The 23208-nt window shown below is 34.1% G+C and overlaps 3 protein-coding genes across 3 annotated transcripts; 1 reads left to right on the forward strand and 2 right to left on the reverse strand.

Moving 5' to 3' along the window:
* Positions 1 to 12611: 12611 nt before the first annotated feature.
* Positions 12612 to 14481, reverse strand: LOC111884968 (uncharacterized). Its single transcript, XM_023881276.3, has 5 exons — positions 14101 to 14481; positions 13643 to 13777; positions 13510 to 13547; positions 13331 to 13397; positions 12612 to 13086 (listed from the first exon to the last, which is right to left on the reverse strand). Exons 1-5 carry the CDS (start codon positions 14284 to 14286, stop codon positions 12778 to 12780), a joined length of 735 nt encoding a protein of 244 aa, XP_023737044.1. The 5' UTR covers positions 14287 to 14481; the 3' UTR covers positions 12612 to 12777.
* Positions 14482 to 15586: 1105 nt separating this feature from the next.
* Positions 15587 to 16751, forward strand: LOC111884962 (peroxynitrite isomerase Rv2717c). Its single transcript, XM_023881269.3, has 4 exons — positions 15587 to 15829; positions 16135 to 16275; positions 16361 to 16429; positions 16532 to 16751. The coding sequence occupies exons 1-4, from the start codon at positions 15668 to 15670 to the stop codon at positions 16649 to 16651; spliced, it is 492 nt and encodes a 163-aa protein (XP_023737037.1). The 5' UTR covers positions 15587 to 15667; the 3' UTR covers positions 16652 to 16751.
* A 41-nt stretch (positions 16752 to 16792) lies between these two features.
* Positions 16793 to 21422, reverse strand: LOC111884961 (succinate-semialdehyde dehydrogenase, mitochondrial). Its single transcript, XM_023881268.3, has 19 exons — positions 21050 to 21422; positions 20844 to 20957; positions 20647 to 20746; positions 20495 to 20543; positions 20323 to 20410; positions 19915 to 20025; positions 19662 to 19835; positions 19204 to 19269; positions 19045 to 19122; positions 18887 to 18964; positions 18528 to 18594; positions 18319 to 18404; positions 18105 to 18137; positions 17994 to 18026; positions 17760 to 17860; positions 17599 to 17684; positions 17386 to 17492; positions 17200 to 17277; positions 16793 to 17105 (listed from the first exon to the last, which is right to left on the reverse strand). Exons 1-19 carry the CDS (start codon positions 21179 to 21181, stop codon positions 17073 to 17075), a joined length of 1614 nt encoding a protein of 537 aa, XP_023737036.1. The 5' UTR covers positions 21182 to 21422; the 3' UTR covers positions 16793 to 17072.
* Between the last annotated feature and the right edge of the window lie 1786 nt (positions 21423 to 23208).

Consider the following 23208-nt stretch of genomic DNA (forward strand, 5'->3'; position numbering starts at 1 on the left):
ACAACCACATTCTAAACTATTATATTTTTAAGAAAAGAAAACAATCTTTTTGTCTGTAGTTTTTCTACAATTATTTGTTAGCGAATCATAACTCGAATATGAAAGATTATAGCAATTCATTTCATACGCGCTTTTATTCTAACTATTAACTAAGTTTGTGTATTTTACATCCTCTCTAATAATTGATGGTTTTTTTGTCACTTGTCAATCTCTTATGAGTTTTGACACTTGTCATTTTGTAGTATTTTTGAACTAAATATTACTCATTTGTCCATTTTTGGTTTGTTTCAATTTTTAAAATTAAAATCATATATTTATATATGTAAAGTACTAAATATAATATATATGAAATTAAATTGCTATGAATATGTTTCTGCATTTCTTATTTTAAGCAATAAATGTTTTTAATTTCATATATATTATATTTAAAATAAAAAATGAAGAAACGTATTCATTGCAATTTAATTTCATATATATTATATTTAATACTTTATATGTATAAATATATCATTTTAATTTTAAAAATTGAAACAAACCAGAAATCGACAAATGGATAATATTTATTTCAAAAATACCATAAAATGATACGTGCCAAAACTCATGAGAGATTGACAAGTGGAAAAAAAAATATTCATTTATTAGAGACGATATTTACTGATTACATCTTAATGTTTAATTTTTTTTAAATTAACCTATATAATATACGGATTTCACACCTAATTTATATATTATAGTGAAATAAACGTCACGAAAACAAATATAAATGAATTGTCGCATATCAAACATCACAATATGAATTTCGTTGATATGTCATCTATCATAACTCGTAAATACTTTTCAAAGTACTAACATGTTGGTTAAATGTTCAACAAAAATCATTGTTTTATCTTCTGTTTACTAAATAAAGTATGTATGATTAAATTAATATATTCCTTTATAACTTTATGAGTAAATTACAAATCTGGCCCTGAGTATATTGTTTTGTTTTTCAGGTTTAGCCAAAACAAAATAATCATTTAAAACAGGAAAAGGTGAATCGGACCCGAAAGTTTATAGGGCTCTACATGCGACTCTGCCTATCATCGGTGATAGTCAATTGACTTATTCTTTTACATAGCATCCTTAATAAAAAAGATCATTAAGCAATCAGTAGTTGCAAATAAATTTTGAGTTCCTATATACCCATAGGTTTTCGGGTTGTTGTTTTATTAAGCAATCACACAGACAAAATTAAACCCATGATTTTCCTAAAACTAAACCATTACGTTTTCAAAATCAAAACCGTTACCACATTTTAGTTCATGAATCTTGTTCTTGTTTTTCTTCGTTGTCTTTATTCATCATCATCCCTAATAAATAAAAAACCTTTTGCCACATTTCTTCTTCTCCTTCGTTTGGACACATGACATTTTTTAAAATTTTTGAATTTTCTATTTTCCACATGTCATTTTATTGTATTTTTTATTTTATTAAATTAAAATTCAAAGGTAATATATATGTATGATATTTATAGAAAGGGTTTAGGTTTATATATATAATGTATTCAATACATTAAATCCTCATTAATTTTAATAATTCAAAATTTTTCTTATTTTTTTTATAAATTCAAACTTTTTAAATTGTTAAAATTTCATATTTAATTTTGTTTAAATAAACTCATGTAATACATGAGTCTTACACCTAACATATGTAAGAATATTTGTGTTAGTTCATAAGTCTTGCTTCCTTTTGCTATTTTATGTTCTTTAGTTTACATTGAACCATAACTCATTATTAGTTTTGTATGGATAATCCATATCTGTTTGTTTGTACCGATGCTGTTGGAGATCTAAAATATTTATGACTTGTTAACAATGGTGGCAAGCTTATAGTTTGAGTTGATAAAGAGTAAATAAATATAGATGTTACCATGGATGGAGATATTGCAAATGCCTTTATTGATTTCATGGTATATATATACTAAATAAGAAGATATAAACATGCATAGTTGATACAAAGTCAAACTATGCATTTTTACTTAAGAGTAGATCGGGACTTAGCAACCTGTTTGCTCCCCTCTTATTCTATAGAGTTGCCTTTACATTATAAGATCATTTGTCACCATCGTCGTTGCCGCCTCCTCCACCACCACCGCCGTTGCCGCCTCCTCCACCACCACCGCCGTTGCCGCCTCCTCCACCACCACCGCCGTTGCCTCTGCCGCCGCCGTTACCGCCGCCGCCACCTCCTCCATTTCCGCCACCACCACCGCCGCCTCCGTTTCCGCCACCACCGCCGCCACCCGCCTCCGTTGGTTCCATTAGTTCCATCATTGCCACTGCTGTTGCTACCGACGCCTTTGTTGATAACATTGTTAACATTGTTAATAATTACGGGAGGATCAGTTCTCCGTCCAAGAGAAGTCTTCTCATCTCCATCAAACTTTCTACCATCAACAATATCAATCGTGCAAATTAAAAAACCAAAAAATACAAATACAAAAAGCAGCTTAGGAGCCATATCATATAGAGTATAGAGTATAGACAATTCTTAATGTTCTACTATTGACTTGAAATAACATGTATATATAGGGATTTGAGTAGACACTAATTTAAGAGGACACTTGAAATATAATTACAGCTAGCCAATCTTTGCGTCCAAACTATACATAAATATTGATATTATACGACCTATATCAAACAAATTTCTCTTTATTTTTCTTTTACTAAAAATGTTAATTATATCCGTATTTTTTCTATTATTGTAATCAAATGATGTCATGATATATCATTTTTTACCAAAGTCACAAAAACTGTACCATATATTTGTGACCCAAAGAAAAATAAAAAACCTACAATGAAAAATGAACAAACCATGCGGCAAAGCTACTTATTGATTCATTATTGATTTAACTATTCTTGTAATTTACAAAATAATTCACTAGTTTGAACTAATGAAAGAACATGAAGATTTAGGAGTTGTTTGATATGCCTCTTACTGAATCTAGTAAGAGACTGTGTCTAGCTCGGTCAGTCAGACTGTTTGATACCCCTTATAGAAACCTTTAACTCATTTCATTTTTGACCCATCTGATACGTCTCTTACGGTTAAATTTAGGGATGTGCCTTACTCAGTCAGACATCGACTCAATCAACAAATATTAAACAACCATTGCACTCTTCATAGTCTAACCAAATGAAATTATACTTCGCTCGTCCTTTTATAAGAAAAAAATCATTTAAATACATGAAGAAATCAAGCATACGTCTATACCATGTCCTTACTTGATGAGTCTCAAGGTGATATGATATGGAACACAAATAGCACTGATCTCGTATTCAATAACAAGCTACTAATTTATAGCCATTACATCTAACGGTAACAAAAGAAGAAATAGAAAACAGGAGCTAAGAACGGAACAAGCTAGACTCAAACGAAAAACCAAGACTGAACAGATAAGCTCCAAAATTCAATGACCAGGTTACGAGGCCCAAACATAAAATTAAACTGGACTAAAAAAACGCTAGCCCAAAAACTGATGGGATTTATAGGATATAAAAATTAAATATGAGCGGAAAAACACTTAACCCTTAAGTTCACATACAACCGAGATTGGATTTATGTTTTCTCTATTGATAACAATTATCTATGAACATTAAGAAACCCTAAAGGAAGGCTATGAAAATCGAAATTCATATTAGATTATTCCCATCACCACTTACTTGAAAGAAGCTTGCATATGCAAGGGTTTTGGTTCAACCCTCACAGGATCAGCTTTAAAATGGCTTCTTAACGTTCCTCCTTACTCTATTACCTAGTTTTCTCACTTAGTTAATTTATTTAACAATCAATTTTCTTGTAGCAGAACATTTGAAAAAATCATTAGTGATCTCTACTAAGTGGTCTAGGGTCCTAAGGAATCCCTTAGGACTTTTGTGAACAAGTTTGGCAGGGAAGCTCTGAGTATCCCCAACATCAACATAGCGACCGCAGTTGAAGCCTTTAAAATGGGCTTAAAGAAGGATTTTCCTTTCTATGAAGACCTCGTAATGACTCCATGCAAAAGGATGGACGAAGTTAAAAGCAGAACATTAAGGTTCATAAGGCCTGAAGAAGACAAGGAGTAGGGATGTCAAAAAGTCCCGTGGGGGTCTCGTCCCGTATGGGGGTATTTGTTGAAAAAAATCGGGGGCGGGGGCGGGGGCAAGGTTAATCCCCGTTTTAATTTCGGGGGCGGGGGTTGGTAGTCCCGTCCCGAAACCCCCGTGGGGGCCCTGTTAATAAATTATATAAATTGACATATATTAATTATATAAATATAATAAATAATAAAATGATTTTTACAAACAAAAATTCAATAAAAAAACATGTTTTTAAGTTGTTTGTAACATGTAAAATTATGTTATAAATATCTATTTATTACCCAAAAAAATAGTTTCTTTTAGCCCAAATAAGGTAGCCCAAAATCAACTGGGGGCGGGGGCGGGGAGCGTAAGGTGAATTCGGGGGCGGGGGCGGGGGTGGAAAGGATGGAGATTCCGGGGGCGGGGGCGGGGGCGGGGGAACGGGAAAATTTTGGGGGCGGGGGTGGGGGATGCAATCCCCATCCCGTTTGCCCCCGTTGACATCCTTAACAAGGAGATCCAAAAGAGGAGCAACCCTCCAAGCTCATATGATCGCCCTAATAGGAAGGTCGACTCTTCTGCCCAAAGATCCTATAAGTTAAAACCATATTCCAAACCTGACCATCATAGGGTTAATGCCCTTGAAGATGAAGGAGAGGAAAAAGGCTTTACTAAAATTACTGACTATTGTTTCTCTGTGGATATTTCAGGTGTAATATTTGCTATGTAGGATCTTGGAGACAAAACAAGATGGCAAAGAAAAGGTGAAAATCCCACCACTTGGAAAGACAAATCCAAATGGTGTGCATATCATGAAGACTTTGGTCATATCATAGTTGATTGCATAGCTCTCAGGAAGGAAATCAACTAGCTCTTAGGCAAAAGGATACCTTAAGGAAATCCTTGGACTTTGCCTCGATGATCAACTCCTCCATCTTCGCGGCGTGCTCTTCCTTCTTTCTCAGATTTCTCCTTGCTCAACAGCTCTACCTCCTGAGAAGATCCTCAATGGTTGCCTTCCACTCCTTCTCCTGTTCCTTTAGGGCTCGCTCAGCCCCCTCAGCCCAGATCCTTAGATCGGCTAAAGACTGGGAGACATGAGCAGAAATCTGAAACAAGCGTGGCACCAATAAAAGAAAATATGATGCAAAAACTAAAATCACACGAATACTTACGGCTTGGGAAAAGGAAATCAACTTTTGAAGTGCCTCATCAGCCAGTGGCGTAGCCACATAGAGGCAAGGGTGGGCCTTGGCCCACCCACCAAAATTCACACACACACACACACACACACACACACATATATATATATATATATATATATATATATATATATATATATATATATATATCTTGTTCATACTTTGTAAATTATTAGGCCAACCCTTATTCAAAACTTTAAATCCCATGTCTCGTTCATACATTGTAATTATTTGGCATACCCTAAAATAAAATCCTAGCTACGCCACTGTCCTCAGCTCCGAGATTCTCCGAGATCAAATCTGTGGCTTTTGCGGTCTTCCTCTTTTGAGAGCATGGGGTCTTCACAGCAAGATCAATTTGAGATCTCTTGAGAGGAAGAGGAAAGGTAATTTTTTCCTTCTTGGCTACAATCAGGTCGTTGGACATATCTGTTGGATTAGTGTCTAAGCCCGTAACTATATTTTGTAAGTATTTGACCCGGTTGTGCATGGTCCTTTTGGGTTGCCTTCACCATAGCAACTTGACAGGGTGATTTATGGAGAGAGAGAATATATTATGGTTTATTAATATATTATAAGAATAATATATTAAAAGAGAAATCATATTATTTAATTAATATTAGTCATAAATTAATTAGGAATTAATTTGGTGACTAAAAGAGATTAATTGAATAAAGGGGACTTAAACTGTCAAATGTGTGATAGTTGAATTTTGGGTTGGGAAACCCAATGGATCAAAGGGGTGAACGAAATTATGATGGGAGCCCATCATATTTTCTTCCATGGCCTTTATTCCAGAAAGTTCCATAGGCTGCTTAGGGTTTAAGCTGTCCATTAGGGTTTTGACTGAAACTCTAGCTGCTCACAGTATAAATTGGACCCTATGTATGAAATTTTCGGCCACTAGTTTTCTGAGAACCCTAGAGCCGATTTTGTGTGCCTCCTCCCAATCTCAAATACTACCCTCTTGCTTGTTGGTGTTTGTAAGTCATTAGAGGAGTTACACTTGTGACTCTAAGCTCAAGGAAGAAGAAAGATCAAGAGTTCTTGAAGAGGTAATCATCTAGTTCTCATTTGTTACATTAGTTTTGTAATATGTATGCTAGATCTAGGGTTATAAATCTTGGATGAATTGCATGTACAATAGAGAAACCTAGATCCAAGTATTAGGGTTTGCATGTGCACATAGGAAAGTTCTTTTGTGTAAAACCCATCAATATCATCTTCGAGATTAGACAAACCGAATCGGGCATTGGAGCGAGTAACCTTGGATCATACGCATCACAGAGGATCCTCATTAGTTTAGGATCGTTGTCGATTCAAAATTTTTACATGCAAAATAAGAACTCTTACCGGTAGCCATTAAAGTAGTGGTGGAAGAACCTTGTTGGGGACTAGAGCAATCAAATTTGGAAGACCTATCAGTTATAGAAAGAGCGAGGAACTTCTCTTTCTTCTCTTCGGTATCCTTGGCAACGGGAATGAGCTCTTCAAACTTGAAAGCTGCAAAATATCAAACAAAATAATGAAATGTGAATTCTAGGATCCTCGATACAAGGATAAATAACCTAGGTCTTCAACAGGGAATCCCCACCAAGGATAAAATCACGTCTCACAAAAAAGTATTTTTCCTTCCAAGCTCCGTCATTGTGTTTTGTTTTCAGAATGAGAGGGGATTTATGGGATTTGAATCTGAGAAGAAAACGAGAGCTTTCAAAGGTAGTAAGATCATACACATGAGCCAACTTAGCTAAGCCTATGTTTAGGTCTTTGGAATGGTTCAATCTGTCAATCCAACACAAGATCTTCCAAACAATAGGCATGGCTTGGAAGTAGGAGATTTTAGTAACCTCAAAGAACTTAGAGATGATTCTAGAAAAGGGGCACCTCAAACCCAAAGAAAAGGGGTATTCGGGGAAGCAGACCCAAGAGGAAGAAACGAAATCGGGTTGATACTTCGAGTTGAAAGGTTTGAAAACAGCAGCATTGGAAAAAGCGCTAGCTGATCGATATCATCCTCATCAAAAAAAAAACAGATCTCTTCATAAGACATGATCTTTTGATTAACAAAGTCATCCTTAGAAGGAGCGAGAATGTTCTTATGAGAAAGGGTTATTTTCTTGCCCATGGTCAGAGAAAAGAAAACTAAGGAGAAAAGTGAAAGGTATACCTTCAAAGATGACCGATAAACCCTTGGATGAAAGCTAAAAGATGCGGGGAAGAATATCTCTAATCGATTGCCTCTATTTAAGTTGGTAACAGAGGAGAGAGAAAGGTTGATTTGATCGGTTAATGATGGACATTGAACGGATAAATTCTATTTGTTAGGGTTTAAAATTCAAATCCTTTATCTCCTTTATTTTTTAAAATTATACCTTTAAATATTGGGTAACTAACCTCAATATTTTGCAGGAATAATTTAGGGGCAATTTTTAGGGCCAGGATCCCGAAATTACATTCAGGATCCTTAAACATACTTCAGGATCTTGATTATTAGCATTTATTTTCCTAACATTTATAACAGGTATACACTTCTTTATTTTTCTCACATGTGCAGAATAGTCAGCTAAAGACTTATTCTCAACGAATAATCATCTTGACCATGCAAAAGACCCGGAATACCAAGTCAAATAACGTCTATAAGCTCAGAGGATCCTGGAATTATCGGACTTCTTGTTATTAGTATTAGACTATAAATAACACCTGTATTCATCACACAACGGACACGATTAGCTCATCTACGATACTTGTACTTACATTTCCCACATTCATCTCTGTAATCAACATTTTAGATCAATAAAATCATCAAGGCAGGTGATCATTATCACCTCCCAAAGTTTTATGTCGGAGATCCTAGCAAGGATCAAGGGCTTTCCTTGTAAAACACTTGTGTCACTTTGATCATCATTTTGTACCTATTTATTCTGAACATCACAGTCTTTCATACAATTTGGTTGAGCTTCACTTGTGTAATTTTTAACATATATATATATATATATATATATATATATATATATATATATATATATATATATATATATATATATATATATTTCTTCTAAAGGTTTTCCTACTTTTCAAACCAAATCTTACCTCTTCTAAAACCTCGGGATCCTGACTATTTCAAAATCCTGATCAAGTAACTTTTTATCTCTAAGGATCCTAAAAAGTTTTTGTAAATTCTAAACTCATTAGGATCCTGATCATTTAAGAACCCTTAGAAAAACCTGTTTTAACCTTATTTCTACAACTAAATCAACCATGCAAGATAAGAGATAAACCAAAGCATCAGTATTAAAAGGGGTTACCCTCCAACCCAACAAAAAAGAAAATATTGTTTTACAGAACAAAAATTAAAATTGTTTGTAAATTTTATCAAACATTATTCAAGGTTTGATCACCCCGACTAGGATATACTCTGTCTCTTTCTTCTCTTCTTATCTACAGGATCCTGGCCATCATTTACAAGCTTGCCAGTCAACTTAGCCATGGTTTCACGCCAACCGGCCACATTCTAGGATTCTGCATTCTCCACATCCTTCGCCAGCTTGATCTTTGCATCCCAGATTGCCTTAACAACACTGCTCTTAACCTCCGTAATCACCTCCTCAATCTCCAACACATGCTCCTCCTCTTTATCATCTTCCTTTGTACTTAGTTTCTCCACCCTCTTCAGAATCTCCTTGTTGATCCCCTCTTGCTCCTTCAAGATATGCTCCGCCCGGTCAAGATTAACCTTCATATATTCAGTGACTCAAGAACACATGATCAACAACCTATAAAGGACCTCGATAAGTGAATTTAAATCAAACAGAAAAAAACACAAAGATCCTTATAGCTTGCGAAAAAGAGATCATCTTCCTTAGCACCTCGTCCACCCCAAGGCTCTGCAAATACAAGGTCTCAGCCGACTTCCTATTTCTGGATTTTGGAGTCTTAACGGTCAGATCTATCGAGGTTCTCTTCGGTGGAAGAGAAGATGAGGTCTTCTATTTCTTGACCACAAGTTGGCCGTCGGACATGGGGGAGTCGATATCAACAAAGGTGAACCAAGCACTAGAGTGTGTATCCTTGGATTCTAAACATAACAAAGGAACTCAATAATTTTAGGATCCTTAATGAAAAATAAAAAATAGACACGCAAAGGATCTTTACATGTCGACATGGGGAAGTAGCAAATGTACTCTCTTGAAAGGTAGGTTGTTCGAACCTGAAGGATCTTTTAGTCTCAGGCAAAGCAAGGAAACTCCCAATCTTCTCCTCGATATCTTTAGCAGGGACAGGATCCTCAAACTTGAAAGATGCATCAAAACAAATAAAACAAGGAAGTTTGAATTTCAGATCCTCGATGAAATAAAATAAAATCCTACCCTTTCTAACCCAATTTCATGGCAGAGATCACCGTAGGGGATGGATTCACGTTTCACAATGAAATAATTCTCTTTCCAAGAATCATCATTTTGTTTCAATTTCAAAATAAGATGTGATTTATTTATTTTAACTTTGAGCAGGAAATGAGAAGACCCAAAAGTTTGGAGATTATAAACATAGGCCAAATCAACTAATCCCATGCGTAGATCCTTAGATTGATTCAATTGATCAACCTAAAACAAGATCCTCCAGATCACGGGCATATTTTGGATTGAAGAAAACCCAAGTAGGAGAGACAAATTCAGGTTGGGCCTTAGCATCAAAAGGCTTGAAAATGACGTCGGTAAGAAGAGATCTGATCGATTTCAAGGACTCAATGTCGTTATCATCAAAAGAGCAAGTCCCCTCGTAAGACAAGATCTTTTGATCGAGGAAATCCTTGTCAGGAAAAGCAAGGATGCTCGAGCAAAAATGGAGTGCCTTTTTACCCATGATCATCAAACAAGAAACATGAGAAGAAAGGAACAAGAAATTTACTTTCAAAATAACCATTAACACTTGAAAGAGAGCTAAAAGAAGTAATAGAATATTAATAACCATTAACCCCTATTTATGTGGATCGTAGAGGATAAAGATGAGATTTGACAACATAATCATATCTTTTGAACGAATACAATTCTATCAATTAGAGTTTGAATTTCAAATCAGTTATTTCTAATTAATTAAATTATACACTTTAAATACTTGAAATTAATTCAAATATTTTGTAGGTATAATTTGGGGGAAATTGTTAGGGCCAAGATCCTCAATGACACACAACAGGAACAATCTTTTGATACCTTACGGACCTAGAGCTAGGCAAACACTTGTAATCATATTTCTATCATCATCTTTGTAATTTACATTCAAATCAATAAGATCATACAAGAGGGGCGATCATTATCACCTCTCAAGGTTTTATGTTGGAGATCCTAGCAAGGATCAATGACTTTCCTTGTAAAGCACTCGTGTTATTTTTATCTTAATTCAATACTCACATTATTCACAACACTGCAGCCTCTCATACACCTTGATTGATATCCACTTAGTAGATTTTTGACCAAAACACTATCCTTGGTTGCTTTTCTATTTAGTGTCACTATTGAAACTATTAATTAATCAGTGACATTAATTTGGTAGAAAAGGAAAATCGATGAAAGGCATGTGCCTCAACATGTGTCATGTAACATTATGTACTCTTGTCTGCAAGTCGAGATTATTGCTTATTAAGATCTTTAGGAGATTTTTTTGCAAGTTGAGATTGTTTTGTCAACTGCCTATGTACGTGTGTTTTTAATGTATATGTGTGTTACTCACCGTGTTTCGGTGAAGATGTGTAGCCACATATAAGAGGGTGTTGTTGGTGGTGAGAGGTGGTGATGTTGTTTCCTGGGGTGGGGATGCGGTTGTGAAAGTATGGCGAGGGTGAGACGAAGGAATCAAGAGGGGTATGAGCAGGGTTGGATGGTGCGTGGGTTTGTTTTGTGGACCCATTTTTACTCTAAATTTTATAAATGTTAAAATAAATGTATAATATAAATTAAAAAGGTAAAACAATAATTTCAAGTTTGACGGTAACCATATCCACAAACAAAGTATGCCAAAATACCTATACCCGCAATTTTGAAAATGTCTAGATTGTATCTAAAGAAAAAAAAATTCAAATTTGATAAATAGTTCACTCATCTTCAACTTTTCATTTTTTTGAAATTGTTTACAACTGAAATCAATTTTACTCTCTTCTTTTTAGGCAAGTTATACAACACAACCCACGAGATAATCCACAATAGCAAGAAGATTTGGGTTTCATTCTACTGAAGTATCATTTGATCTAAAAGTTCTAGTGTCCCTCTAAACCTTAAGAATTATCATATATTTTTTGAAAGACTACTGTTGTTGCTACTATTGTATTTCAAGCTTGACGAATAAATAGTCTGATGATTAGTATTGTGAACTAATATCGAATCATTAACATATCAAAAGAAAACAGTCAGACAAATAATATTGAGAATTAAATGTCAATTCATCGTCTGATAATAAATTATGTTATTATTATTATTATTTAATTACCAAGTTTCATCCAATTAGATCGACCATTCACGATAAGATCTAATTATAAGAAAGGTAGAATGAGACCGTCCTATTTCCAGAAAAATTAAAAGATAGAACATAAAAAATTGAAACCAACATGAAGATCACATATTCTTGACTTGTAAAACGCATATGAGAACTCATGTCCGTAAAGTTTTTTACGTCAGTCAATCAAACAGTTGTAAGCTTCCTTATAAAACCCATGGCTTATTGTGGATTATTGTTATTTCTAACGATTATAGAAAAATCGATAAACGCAAAGAGAATACTTAAAAAACCAGAATTTGAAATAGTCTTCTTGTTGAATTCGCAAATAAGAGAAAGAGAGATAGGAGACAAGATTAAATCTTGATTTTTGATGCGGAATAAATCAGACAAGAGAGGTCCTATTTATACCCCCACCCCCAATGTGGGACAAAGGAAACTAGCCAACTTGCTAGTTCCTTTATAATTTCCAACAATCTTTCACCAAATTGGAAATTTTCCTTTCACTGTGACAAATAACATCAATTGGGTGTCACTCATTCAAATACATATAGTGCCTTCACGGAAGCTTAATCTCCATTAAAGCTTTTGTTTCAAGTCGAATGTCTTAATTTGGGGCTCAATCAAAGTCAATGCTAGTATTTATTGACATTAAAATTTTGTTTTCAATTGCATCCTGGTGTTGTGTTTTCTTGTTAGTGTTCAACTTCCACCTATGTAAGAATACATGATCAATTTGTTTTTTTTATTAATGTTAAAGCTTAAAGTAAACTATGTATGATGTACAATGAATACCAATCCAGTCCAGTTTTGACCCATGTAACAAACGAAACCCAATTATAGCTCATAATTTCAATTACTATCACTAAAAGTGGTAACTACAACTTTAGTATATTTTAAATGTTCCAATAAATCGTATGAAATAATCCAAGAAAAAACTCATGTGTACCTCAAATACTCAGCAAAGTGTATCATAATTCATTAATTCATAAGGAGTAGACAATTAAGCTCCCAAGTAAACCCAACAAAGCACCAGCAGCCACTTCAATTTCAGTGTGACCGATTGCTTCTTTGAGTAAACCAGAAATAGCACCATTTTCTATTTTATCAGGTGTTACAACAAGTGTTGTCTCTTTATGCCACTCTGGCGATTTACAACTGTTTGTTTCCTCAAACTTTGGAGATTTACTAGATTCTGGATTTGACAATGGTTTTATAGATGAAGGTTCAAATTGGTTTCTGTTTAATACTTTGTTTAATGTTCTTGCATGAACTCCAACTTCCCTTCTAACGCCCTACAAAATCATAAATTTCTATGTTAAGATTGCTTTCTTCATCTTCAATCTTTAGAGAGTGTTTGGGGTGTTTTTTTTCATTTCATCATGGAATTATTTTGAACAATTTTACTTTTTATAAATAGGATTTAGCCTCGATGACATTTTACTATTTGTTTGAAAACATCATGACGCAATCTTTAAAGTAGCTGATTTGTTTTGTGGACATGGAAGCATCATTCATATGGAATAGGTAGAAACATACCTGAGCATCATACATGGTAAGACAAGCATACACAACTGCTATTCCAAAAATTGAATCCGAGAAGCCCCTGAAATTTAACAAATATATACCAGTGTATCAAATTCTAGATACTGTTTTCCCATATTAAAGTTTAACACTGTTTATACATAATTGAAAATGCTATATGGTGTTTTTTCAACCTTTCTAGACCAAGGGACATTGCAGAAGCCACAGCTGCCTGCCCATTATAGAATATTAGAAAAGTAAGTGATGAAGCAGCATAAGCAATATATATGTAATAAAGCAAAAACATGGTTTTGAAAGAGATGTTACAGAAGAATGGGTTGAAGGAAACCCTCCAGCCTGAAGTGCAACTTTTGGGTCAAAATCTCTTCGATATAAAATGGAAGCAGTGAAAGGTTTTGTCAACTGTCCAACTGCAGCACATGCAGCTGCTGCTATCAGCACCTATAGACACACAATCAGAAGGAAGCTAAATTAATGATGAAAAAAAAAACGATCCTGAGATAAACTATGGGGAATGGTGATATCTTATGGTATGAGTCTGAATGAAAAGCCTATAACAGTTGAATCAGGTTTTATATTTCGCAACTGAACTTGTGATCTTTCCAAATATGATTTCCTTCCTACCAATACCTATGTTTGCATACTCTAAACAGCTTGGAAATATAACAGTTGCATTGTTGATTACCTTCCGAATCATTTATGAATCAATTAGGAATAAAAATGTATGGTGATAAATTCAGATAAGAATCAAAACGGATAAAAACCTTATTGTGAGCTATTTCAGCGATTACATCCGTTCCAATTTTGAGAGACGAAAGTGTTGAAGAAACTTTGAGTTTTCTCCTTCTCGAGTAGATACAATTAGTTTCGCAATCGATTCTGTTGCTTTGACTTATGGAGTGTAATAATAGGGAAGAAGTGGAAGAAAAGTTCCAATTGTGAAGCAACATGATCGATTCTCTGTATGTATCTGTAATTCGTTTATCTCACCAGTTTTCGGTGAAACTAATAACAATTCTGTATGTTGATCTCTAGCAGTGTCGTTGCTCCAGAAAGTCCGGCCGGCGCATTTGATATTTATTAGTAGACAGTTCGCGGAATTGGGGAAGAAGAGGATATTATTGGTGTGGCGATTCCAAATGCTAACAACTAACTAATTTGTCCATTGTTACTTTCTTGGGCCACAATTGGTTTTTCTTTTTAGTTACTTTTATTGGGCCCATATCCCAAATTAGTCATAATTTTCTCAAAGCTTTCATGTTCATCTACAAAAATTCCATAATTTTTGCAAAGCCATGTGCGAAAATTTGAGTGGACTTCAAATTTTATTTTATTTTACTTTTATGATTTTTGTAAGTCAACACGTGTGAAAATTTAGGTTGACTATGACATTTTGTTTTTCAGATTTTTGTCGGTTGTTCTTATTATGATTAGGAATTTAGGATAACACAAATAATATGAATACTGTTAACAAGTTCGTACGTAAAAATGTTTTTTTTTCAATCTTCGTTTTTGAGATTTTTATAGGACACCATTGTGATTGGGAGAACCAAAATGGTATGATAATTATTATGAAGTTTGTACGTGAAAGTTATGGAATTTCATTTTATAATTTCTACTGAATAACCTACTTTAGAGCTAAAAATATATCGTCCAAATTGGGAGTGTAATATGTCAATAGAAATACATTGTTACAAAGAATACAATGATAAAAAAAAAAAAAAATCACTTCAAGTTTGTATGTGATATTTATGAATGATCAAATTTGAGTTTTTTTATATATTTTTCACTGGCTACCTTATTTTAAAGTTAAAAAAATTGGATTAGCTCATATCCAAATTTGAAGTGTAATATATTTATACAAAATCATTGTTACAAAAAACACAATTGGAAAAACCCACCTCAAATAGAACTCATATGAAATTAACACCACCTCAAATAGAACTCATATGAAATTAACAAAGAACACAATAAAAAAAAAACTCATCTCAAATACAACTCGTACTAAAGAACTACGAAGGTTTGAAGTGTGAAAAATAAATAAATAAATAAATAAATAAAGTTTACAGTTAACTACCGAAATCTATATTTTTCGCCCACTTGCAAAAATTATTACTGTTTTGATTATTTTTACTATTTTATGGCTATTATATCATGGTAATTTTGTTTAAAAAAAAATAGCTACTAGGATTATTTTTTATTATTTTTTTTAAAAGATCATTTCACATTTGTTGATTAACCCGAAGAAAAGAAAAGGAAAGAAGGCATTTCTTGAGAAGGACGGCCAAACGGATAGACGACTGGACGGAGGAGCGCGTCAAAATTTGGAAGATGGACGGCGGAGCGGGGAAGAGGGAGAGGGTGGTGCATCCGGCAATCGAGCCTCTGTCGTATCTTCTCGGAACTTGGAGAGGTGAAGGAGAAGGCGGTTTCCCCACCATATCCTCCTTCGCTTATGGCGAAGAGCTCAACTTCACTCATCCTGGAAACAAAGTACGTACCTCTATCTGTTCTCTAGGCTTATCGCTCAATAAAATTATTTTTTACTGAAATCAGACATTCATTGTTCCAAATTGATAATCGATTTCAACATACTCCGATGCGTTTACACGTTTTAGCAAACTGTCGATATCGTGATTGCTTGTTGCTATAATCCTCATTACGTAATTTCAGAAGATATGAAGTATATAAATAAGCAGAACCTTAATTTGGCAATAGATACTGTATGTAGTTTGGATCTTATATTAGTAGTTTGTTTATCTAATTTTGTTGAGTTTGTGGACATAATGTGGGAGAAGCCTGTAATAGCTTATTCTCAAAAGACATGGAAATTGAGTTCTGGAGAGCCTATGCATGCTGAGAGTGGGTACTGGAGGCCAAAGCCTGATGGAACCATTGAAGTTGTTATTGCTCAGAGTACTGGTCTCGTTGAACTTCAGGTTGTTTCTTCATATTATCTGTCAATAATCAATCCTTATTTCTCTTTAGATGCATTATATATAAACTTGATTGTTTGTTTTGCAGAAAGGAACATATGATGCAGAAAAGAAAGTTGTGAAGCTTCAAAGTGAGCTTGTAGGAAATGCTTCTAAGGTATAATCTCAGTAGCATATATAGCAACTTTTTAGTGTTTTTTTTTTTTTTTTTTTTTTTGTTATATATATAATTATTTAACAAAAATATGAATGTGGACAGGTGAAAGAGATATCTCGGGTTTTTACTATGGTTGATGAAGAGTTATCATATGTGGTTGGAATGGCCACCAGTTTAACCACTCATCAGCCACATCTCAAAGCATCACTCAAGAAGATCTAATCTTGTTTTCCACTTCAATTCTATTTATATGTACAAGATCACAATCATTCAGTCATGTCCGGATCAAACCAGTTTTTTAACTTGCATTATGTCATAATAACTCGACCATGTGACACTAAAATCACCATGCACAAGCCAACACACCAAATAAACCACTCCCTTCTTTTATTAGATAATCATATCAACAGAAGGAAAGACAAACATAAATTTTACACTTCTAACAACACCTAAATACAACTGTCCATGTCAGACCATGGCACACGATTTATTCAAAAAAAAATGACATTTGACCTTACTTTGACTGTTTCTCCTATCATTACTTACTCTTTTTCATTTGTCTATTTTCTCTTCTTCATAAGTTAACACATTAAGCAAAACGACATCAAAGTCGCTAATTTACAAGACATGTAGGCAGCCTGAATCAGCCCATGTTTCCCATACAGATGTATTTTATCTGCAAAAAAAAATTATTTTTAGTTACCTTTCCAAAAAAAATATATCGGTTTGATCTGTTGGAGATTTAAAAAAGAAAAAAAAATCAGGCTTACTTCAAGATAATCGTCCATTCCATATTTGGAACCTTCGCGCCCTAGACCCGACTGCTTAAAACCTCCAAATGGAGCCACCTGAAAATGAAATGAAATTCATCCAGACACAAAAAGAAACATCTGAATAACAATCTTTTTCTCTACCAATTCAAGACAAATGAATCTATTCATTCCATTCAGTCATACCTCTGTAGACACCAATCCTTCGTTAACTCCAACAATACCATATTCAAGAGCCTCAGACACACGCCACGATCGCTTGATACTGTTTGTGAATATGTAAGCAGCTAATCCTGCAATGCAAATTTATATATAAAATACATTCACTTATTGACTAAATGATGAAATTGCATGATTAAAGCAGTAGTAGCATTATATAGAGTTTTTTATGATAAAAACCTGCATTTGTATCATTAGCAATCTGTATAGCTTCTTCTTCCGTTTTAAACTTTAAAACAGGTGCAACAGGTCCAAATACTTCCTGACTGTAACAATAAAAAAGATTCAAATACTACTCAAACCCACATCAAAAAAAAAAAAAAAGGTTTGAGATAGATTACCTTGCTATGAGCATCTCGTTCTTGACATCTCCTATAACTGTAGGCTCATAAAAGGTCATCCCAAGGCTATGCCTTTTACCACCTAGTAGAACTTTAGCTCCCTATAAATAAATCAAATCAAACAATATTTGCATATACATTAGTGATTGACTTAATGCAGAAAAAACGACTTAATACATAAAGTCAAAAATGTATAATATTGACAACAGTTGGTGTTGTGAATGGTGATCAAACCTTTGAGACAGCATCTTGCACGAATGAATCAACCTGCAAGTTAACATTCATTTAGGAAACATAATCACAAGTGATTAAATTAATTAATCAAATAGTTTAAGAAAAATTAACCTTTTGTACAGCAGCCTCATTAATTAGTGGGCCCTGCAAAACAATATTCAGACACTAATTAAAATCTTTAAATTAAAGAAAGAGGGTGTTTGGATGTGTGTTGTTATGGTAGTTATTGCAACTTCAAGAACTAAAATAAGAATTAGAATCGGTCAAGCTGCTCTAAGTTAGGGGTAATTAGGTAATTTTTACATTTATCTAAATAATTCATTACCTGGGCAACACCTTCTGATAAACCATTGCCAACTTTAAGGTCTTGAACAGCATTTGAGAATGCTTTTGTGAATTTCTCATATATGCCTACAAGAACCATAAATATTCATAACACCAATTACATATAAAAGAATTTTATACATAAATTCAAATTACAAAGTAAAAAAAAAAAAGTGTGACATGGATAATGATTTATTATTATATTTATACCTTCTTGCACAAGTATTCTATTTGCACATACACATGTTTGTCCACTGTTACGGAATTTGGTTGCCAACTGAAAATACAAAATCAATAAGCAATTAGCATTTAACACTAATTTTAAGAAATAATAATATTTTTTCGTCTAAATTACAGTTTTTGTCTCCATGCTTTTTTAAAAATTACAAATGTTGTCCTCAGAAAGAACTTTTAACAATTTTCATCCCCAAAATGAAGTTCAAGTTGATCCCATTTGATTCCCTATGTAAAATAACCATTTTACCCTTACCTTTACACTTATTATTGATATTTATAATGTGGTTATAACAATTATAAAATATAAACTCTTAAAAATGTGAGTCACTTACGCTCCCTTTAATCGCCACTTCCAGGTCAGCATCATCAAAGACTATGCAAGGTGCATTACCACCAAGTTCAAGAGATACCTACAAAAGTCACAATTTTTTCAAGAAAAGTATTAAAAAATAATAATAATTTGTAAAAACATGAAATGTAGTACAATTACCTTTTTGACAGTTTCAGCTGCACCAGCCATTAATTTCTTTCCAACAGCTGTTGAACCAGTAAATGTTATTTTCCTTACCTAAATTAATTTCAAAAAAAAAATTATATATCTTTGAAAATAAAACAAATCAGGAGTTTTGTCTGATAAAATGTAAAAAACCTGTGGGCTCGCAACTAACGTATTTCCAATTTTAGGAGCATCTCCCATAACTACATTCAAGACCCCCTGTGATGATTAGAGAAACGAAATATATTTAATTTTATATGACAAATGATTAAAAAAATAGAAAAATAAAAAGTGAAGTAAGACACAACATGCTATCTGATCATGAAACTCAACATCATTAACATTTTAAAGGCAAATGCAATAAATAGACTTTTTGCATAATAGTATCCTACTTTCATTTCTACATTACAGACTCTGAAAAATCTACCAAATTATAACAATGTCATCCAATTTTCACTGTTATAGTTGGATAGATTCTTTTTTAAAGTATAATGTGCTAACAAGAAAAAAAAAAGGTTTAAAGTCCAATGCTATTATTGGTCAGATATTCATAACACATCTTGATAAAAAGAAAATAGAAAGTAGAAAGAGTTTATAAAGTAAAAACATACGGGTGGGATTCCTGATTGAAGGGCAAGTTCAGCTGCTGCTAAAGCAGTCAATGGTGTGAGCTCAGAGGGCTTAATGACCACAGTACAACCACAGGCAAGAGCGGGGCCCACCTTCCTTGCAATCATTGCCAAAGGGAAATTCCATGGAGTAATTGCAGCAACCACACCAACAGGCTGCAAATTATTACAGGAATCATCATGTTTCTATACATATATTAATAACAAGGATATTTTGGTCTTTTAATATAATCACCTGCTTTATAACAAACAGACGGCGATCAGAAAGTGTTGCTGGAATTACATCACCATAAATACGTTTCGCCTCCTCTGCAAAGAACTCAATGAAACTAGCTCCATAACCAACCTACAAAAAAAAAAAAAAAAAAAAAGTGTCTTAGGGGTTGTTTCTTTTTGACTTGATGGACTTAATAGTTAAGCACTTAATCTAGACAGCTATAGATAGCTGTTTCTTTTTACTTGATCTGAACAGAATGCCTAAATGGATCCTATCTAACCTTCTTTTTTCCTCTCAACTCATTGATGAATATTATGAAGAAAAAGAATTGGAATGTAAAGGGCAAAATGGTCATTTAGGTTCGGTTGGTTTATATTCGGTCTAGAAAAGAAACAGACAGACCTTAAGTATACAACATCCCCTTACCTCCCCAATGGCTTCTTTTAGAGGCTTTCCTTGCTCTAAAGTTATAAGTTGTGCTAGCGCTTCTTTATGTTCATGCAACAGGTTATACCTTGAATTATGTCATACAGAAAAAAAATATGAATATTATATATCATGAAGAATATGATTTAACTTTGATATTGAAATTTAGTACCAGTTACGCAGGCGATTGCTTCTGTCATTAGCAGTAAGTTTGCTCCAATCTACACAACAAATGATCATTTAATAATCTATGAACACTCTCATGAAACAAATCGATAATTCTTATCGTTATTTTGATAATTTAGTGAGAATTTGATTTCATACGGCTAAAAGCATCGTAGGCTGAAGATATCGCATCTTTGGTTTCCCTTTCGCCCATACATGCAACAGAAGCTATAACATCACCACTAGCAGGGTTGTTAACCTGCCACAATTAATGAAAATTAAATTGTGATTTCTGTTAGGAAGTTCATATGGATTGGAGTGATCTTCGGCAACCATGATGTGTAAAAGTTCAATACCTCGATTGTCTTCCCATCATAAGCATCAATCCATTTTCCTCCGATTAGACCTTTGGTTCGCCATAATCCAGAACTCTTGAGCCGATCAACAATACTTTCTGTTTCCGTGCTCATCTGACCCATCCGAAAACTCCATTTAGTGAATTCATGAAACTATCCAAAACCCTAATAAAAATTAATAACGATAAGAGTAATCGGTAATGCACCTGGCGACGATGAAGATGCGTGGGGGAGTAGCTGTTGCAAAGTGATGAGTGTGAGAGTGAGATTGAAGAGTGGTAAAATTTGATCCCGCTGCAGCTACGATGAATTGTTCGTGCAAACATCGTCGTTATCATGGTGTCTGCCTTCTAAAAACGAAACCCCCTCTTCTACCTCCACGTATTTAGCACCTTTGTACAAATGGCAAAAGATTCAACTTCCAGCACACCACTTGTTGTTTCTCTCAACACCAGTTTGATTGAAATCCCTTTCGTCACAAAAGGCTATTCGAGGATCAAATTTCTACGGATAATGAAGCTTAGATCTAGTCGATGGCTATTTAAATTTTAAACTATCAGTCGACATGAGATTCATACAACAACATTTAAACATAAATAAATCTATTTTTTATTATATATTGTGGATGACGATGTGATATTGAATATATATAAAAGTTATAAAAACTTTTATAAAAAGGAGATATTTAATATGATTCTGCGAACTTATGTCATTCGTGCCAATTTTTTAAACTTTTAAACTTGAATTTAAAAAAAAAAAAAAAAAAAAAAAAAAAGTTACTTGAAATATATGCTTAAAGTTCTAAATTTAAACAAAAAGCTTTTAATTCAGAAACTATTTCAACCAACGTTTATAAAATTTTAATGGCTATGAAGTATGGCATTACACCTTCTTTCGATTTAAGGAACTTGTATTATGAAAGACAGAAAAGAAATAAAAACTATAACACCAAAAAATTTCAAGTCAATTTAAAACTTTTGAAAACATTTAAAACCAACGGTTATTACAGATTTGTTTTCAAAATACTCTATTTCAGAGTTTTTCCCAGAACTATAAACAAAACATGAGGAGTTGTACGATCATGTTTTCGCCTTGTCACGATCCCCGGATGTACCTGAAACAATAAACTGACACTGTAAGCCCAATAGCTTACTGAGTTTCCCCCAAAATACTCATACTTCCACAACCAACAGGTTCAAATTCCAACATATTATGGGTCCAATCATCCTCGGGATAGAATGCCTCATGCCCACAACAATTAGGTTGGAATGCCCAAGTCTATTGGTCTCCGCACAAAGCAGATAAGTCTTAACCGCCAAACATACATGTGTACATATATATATATATATATATATATATATATATATATATATATATATATATATATATATATATATATATATAACAGATAGTCACATAACAGTCTATAGACAACAACTGATCTAACAGATCATACCACATAACACATAATATCATCCCATCTATCAGGATACCGATATAATAGATCATACCACATACTACCTAATATTATCCTGCCCTCTAGGATACCGATCTAACATGTCATACTAGCATCACATAACCAGATAACAATCCAAAGGGTCGGTCTTGGTGCCTTAGACCTTGAGTATAGTGAGGAAAACTCACCTCGCAAATACTGTTGAAGTACTGCAAATCTCTGACTGTTGTCTCACCGGGAATCCCAAACTATCACACAATAAATGCTAAGTTAATACCCATCATGAACTTCTTGACTAAATGTCTCCACCATGCTCATAAATTCCCAAAATACCCTAGAAGTCCAATAGTCAACCCTTGGTCAAAGTCAAAGTCAACTATCAAGGTCAACAGTCCATGTTGACCTCAACGCGTCGAGTACCCTCAGTTACTCGTCGAGTTCCTTGCATACATCGTCAACTCGTCGAGTCACTGGAGTGACTCGTCGAGTTCCAAAGATTTGCGGCCGCAAACTCCTTGGCCAACTCGTCAAGTTCCCTTGCAACTTGCCAAGTCCATACGTGTCCAAAGGTTGGGAAAACCCTAGCCGACTCGTCGAGTCCACGACAGTCTTCATCGGACTCGCTGAGTCGACCATGCGACTCGTCGAGTCCATTCAGTCCTTCATCCATACATATGCTTTTTAAGCCATGCTAAGGCTCCAAATTGTAGATCAAGTTTCCCAAGGCATGTTTATCACGTAAGGTTGCAAACTTTACGTGCATGCAAAGCTCTAAAGTCTAAAAATGACAAAACTAAGCTTGTAAAGAAGTCTCACACTTGAGGGAAGGTTCATGCTTGACAAAGCTAACAACTTTATGGACTTAGAGACCAAAAAGAGCTCAAATCTGAAGTTGGAACTTCAGATCTT

The sequence above is a fragment of the Lactuca sativa genome, chromosome 7 (assembly GCF_002870075.4).
Source record: "Lactuca sativa cultivar Salinas chromosome 7, Lsat_Salinas_v11, whole genome shotgun sequence".
NCBI lineage: Eukaryota > Viridiplantae > Streptophyta > Magnoliopsida > Asterales > Asteraceae > Lactuca > Lactuca sativa.

What these genes read in the sequence shown, in the direction of transcription:
- LOC111884968 (XM_023881276.3), bottom strand. Translation starts at nt 14,286, where the DNA reads ATGTTGCTTCACAATTGGAACTTTTCTTCCACTTCTTCCCTATTATTA. An exon ending in TTCCTTCAACCCATTCTTCT is followed by an intron (nt 13,548 to 13,642) that starts GTAACATCTCTT and finishes TATAATGGGCAG; the next exon opens with GCAGCTGTGGCTTCTGCAAT. An exon ending in TTACCATGTATGATGCTCAG is followed by an intron (nt 13,087 to 13,330) that starts GTATGTTTCTAC and finishes ATGATTTTGTAG; the next exon opens with GGCGTTAGAAGGGAAGTTGG.
- LOC111884962 (XM_023881269.3), top strand. Translation starts at nt 15,668, where the DNA reads ATGGACGGCGGAGCGGGGAAGAGGGAGAGGGTGGTGCATCCGGCAATC. An exon ending in CTGGTCTCGTTGAACTTCAG is followed by an intron (nt 16,276 to 16,360) that starts GTTGTTTCTTCA and finishes TTTGTTTTGCAG; the next exon opens with AAAGGAACATATGATGCAGA. An exon ending in TTGTAGGAAATGCTTCTAAG is followed by an intron (nt 16,430 to 16,531) that starts GTATAATCTCAG and finishes GAATGTGGACAG; the next exon opens with GTGAAAGAGATATCTCGGGT.
- LOC111884961 (XM_023881268.3), bottom strand. Translation starts at nt 21,181, where the DNA reads ATGATAACGACGATGTTTGCACGAACAATTCATCGTAGCTGCAGCGGG. An exon ending in AGCAATCGCCTGCGTAACTG is followed by an intron (nt 20,411 to 20,494) that starts GTACTAAATTTC and finishes ACATAATTCAAG; the next exon opens with GTATAACCTGTTGCATGAAC. An exon ending in AAGTGGCGATTAAAGGGAGC is followed by an intron (nt 18,595 to 18,886) that starts GTAAGTGACTCA and finishes TTGTATTTTCAG; the next exon opens with TTGGCAACCAAATTCCGTAA.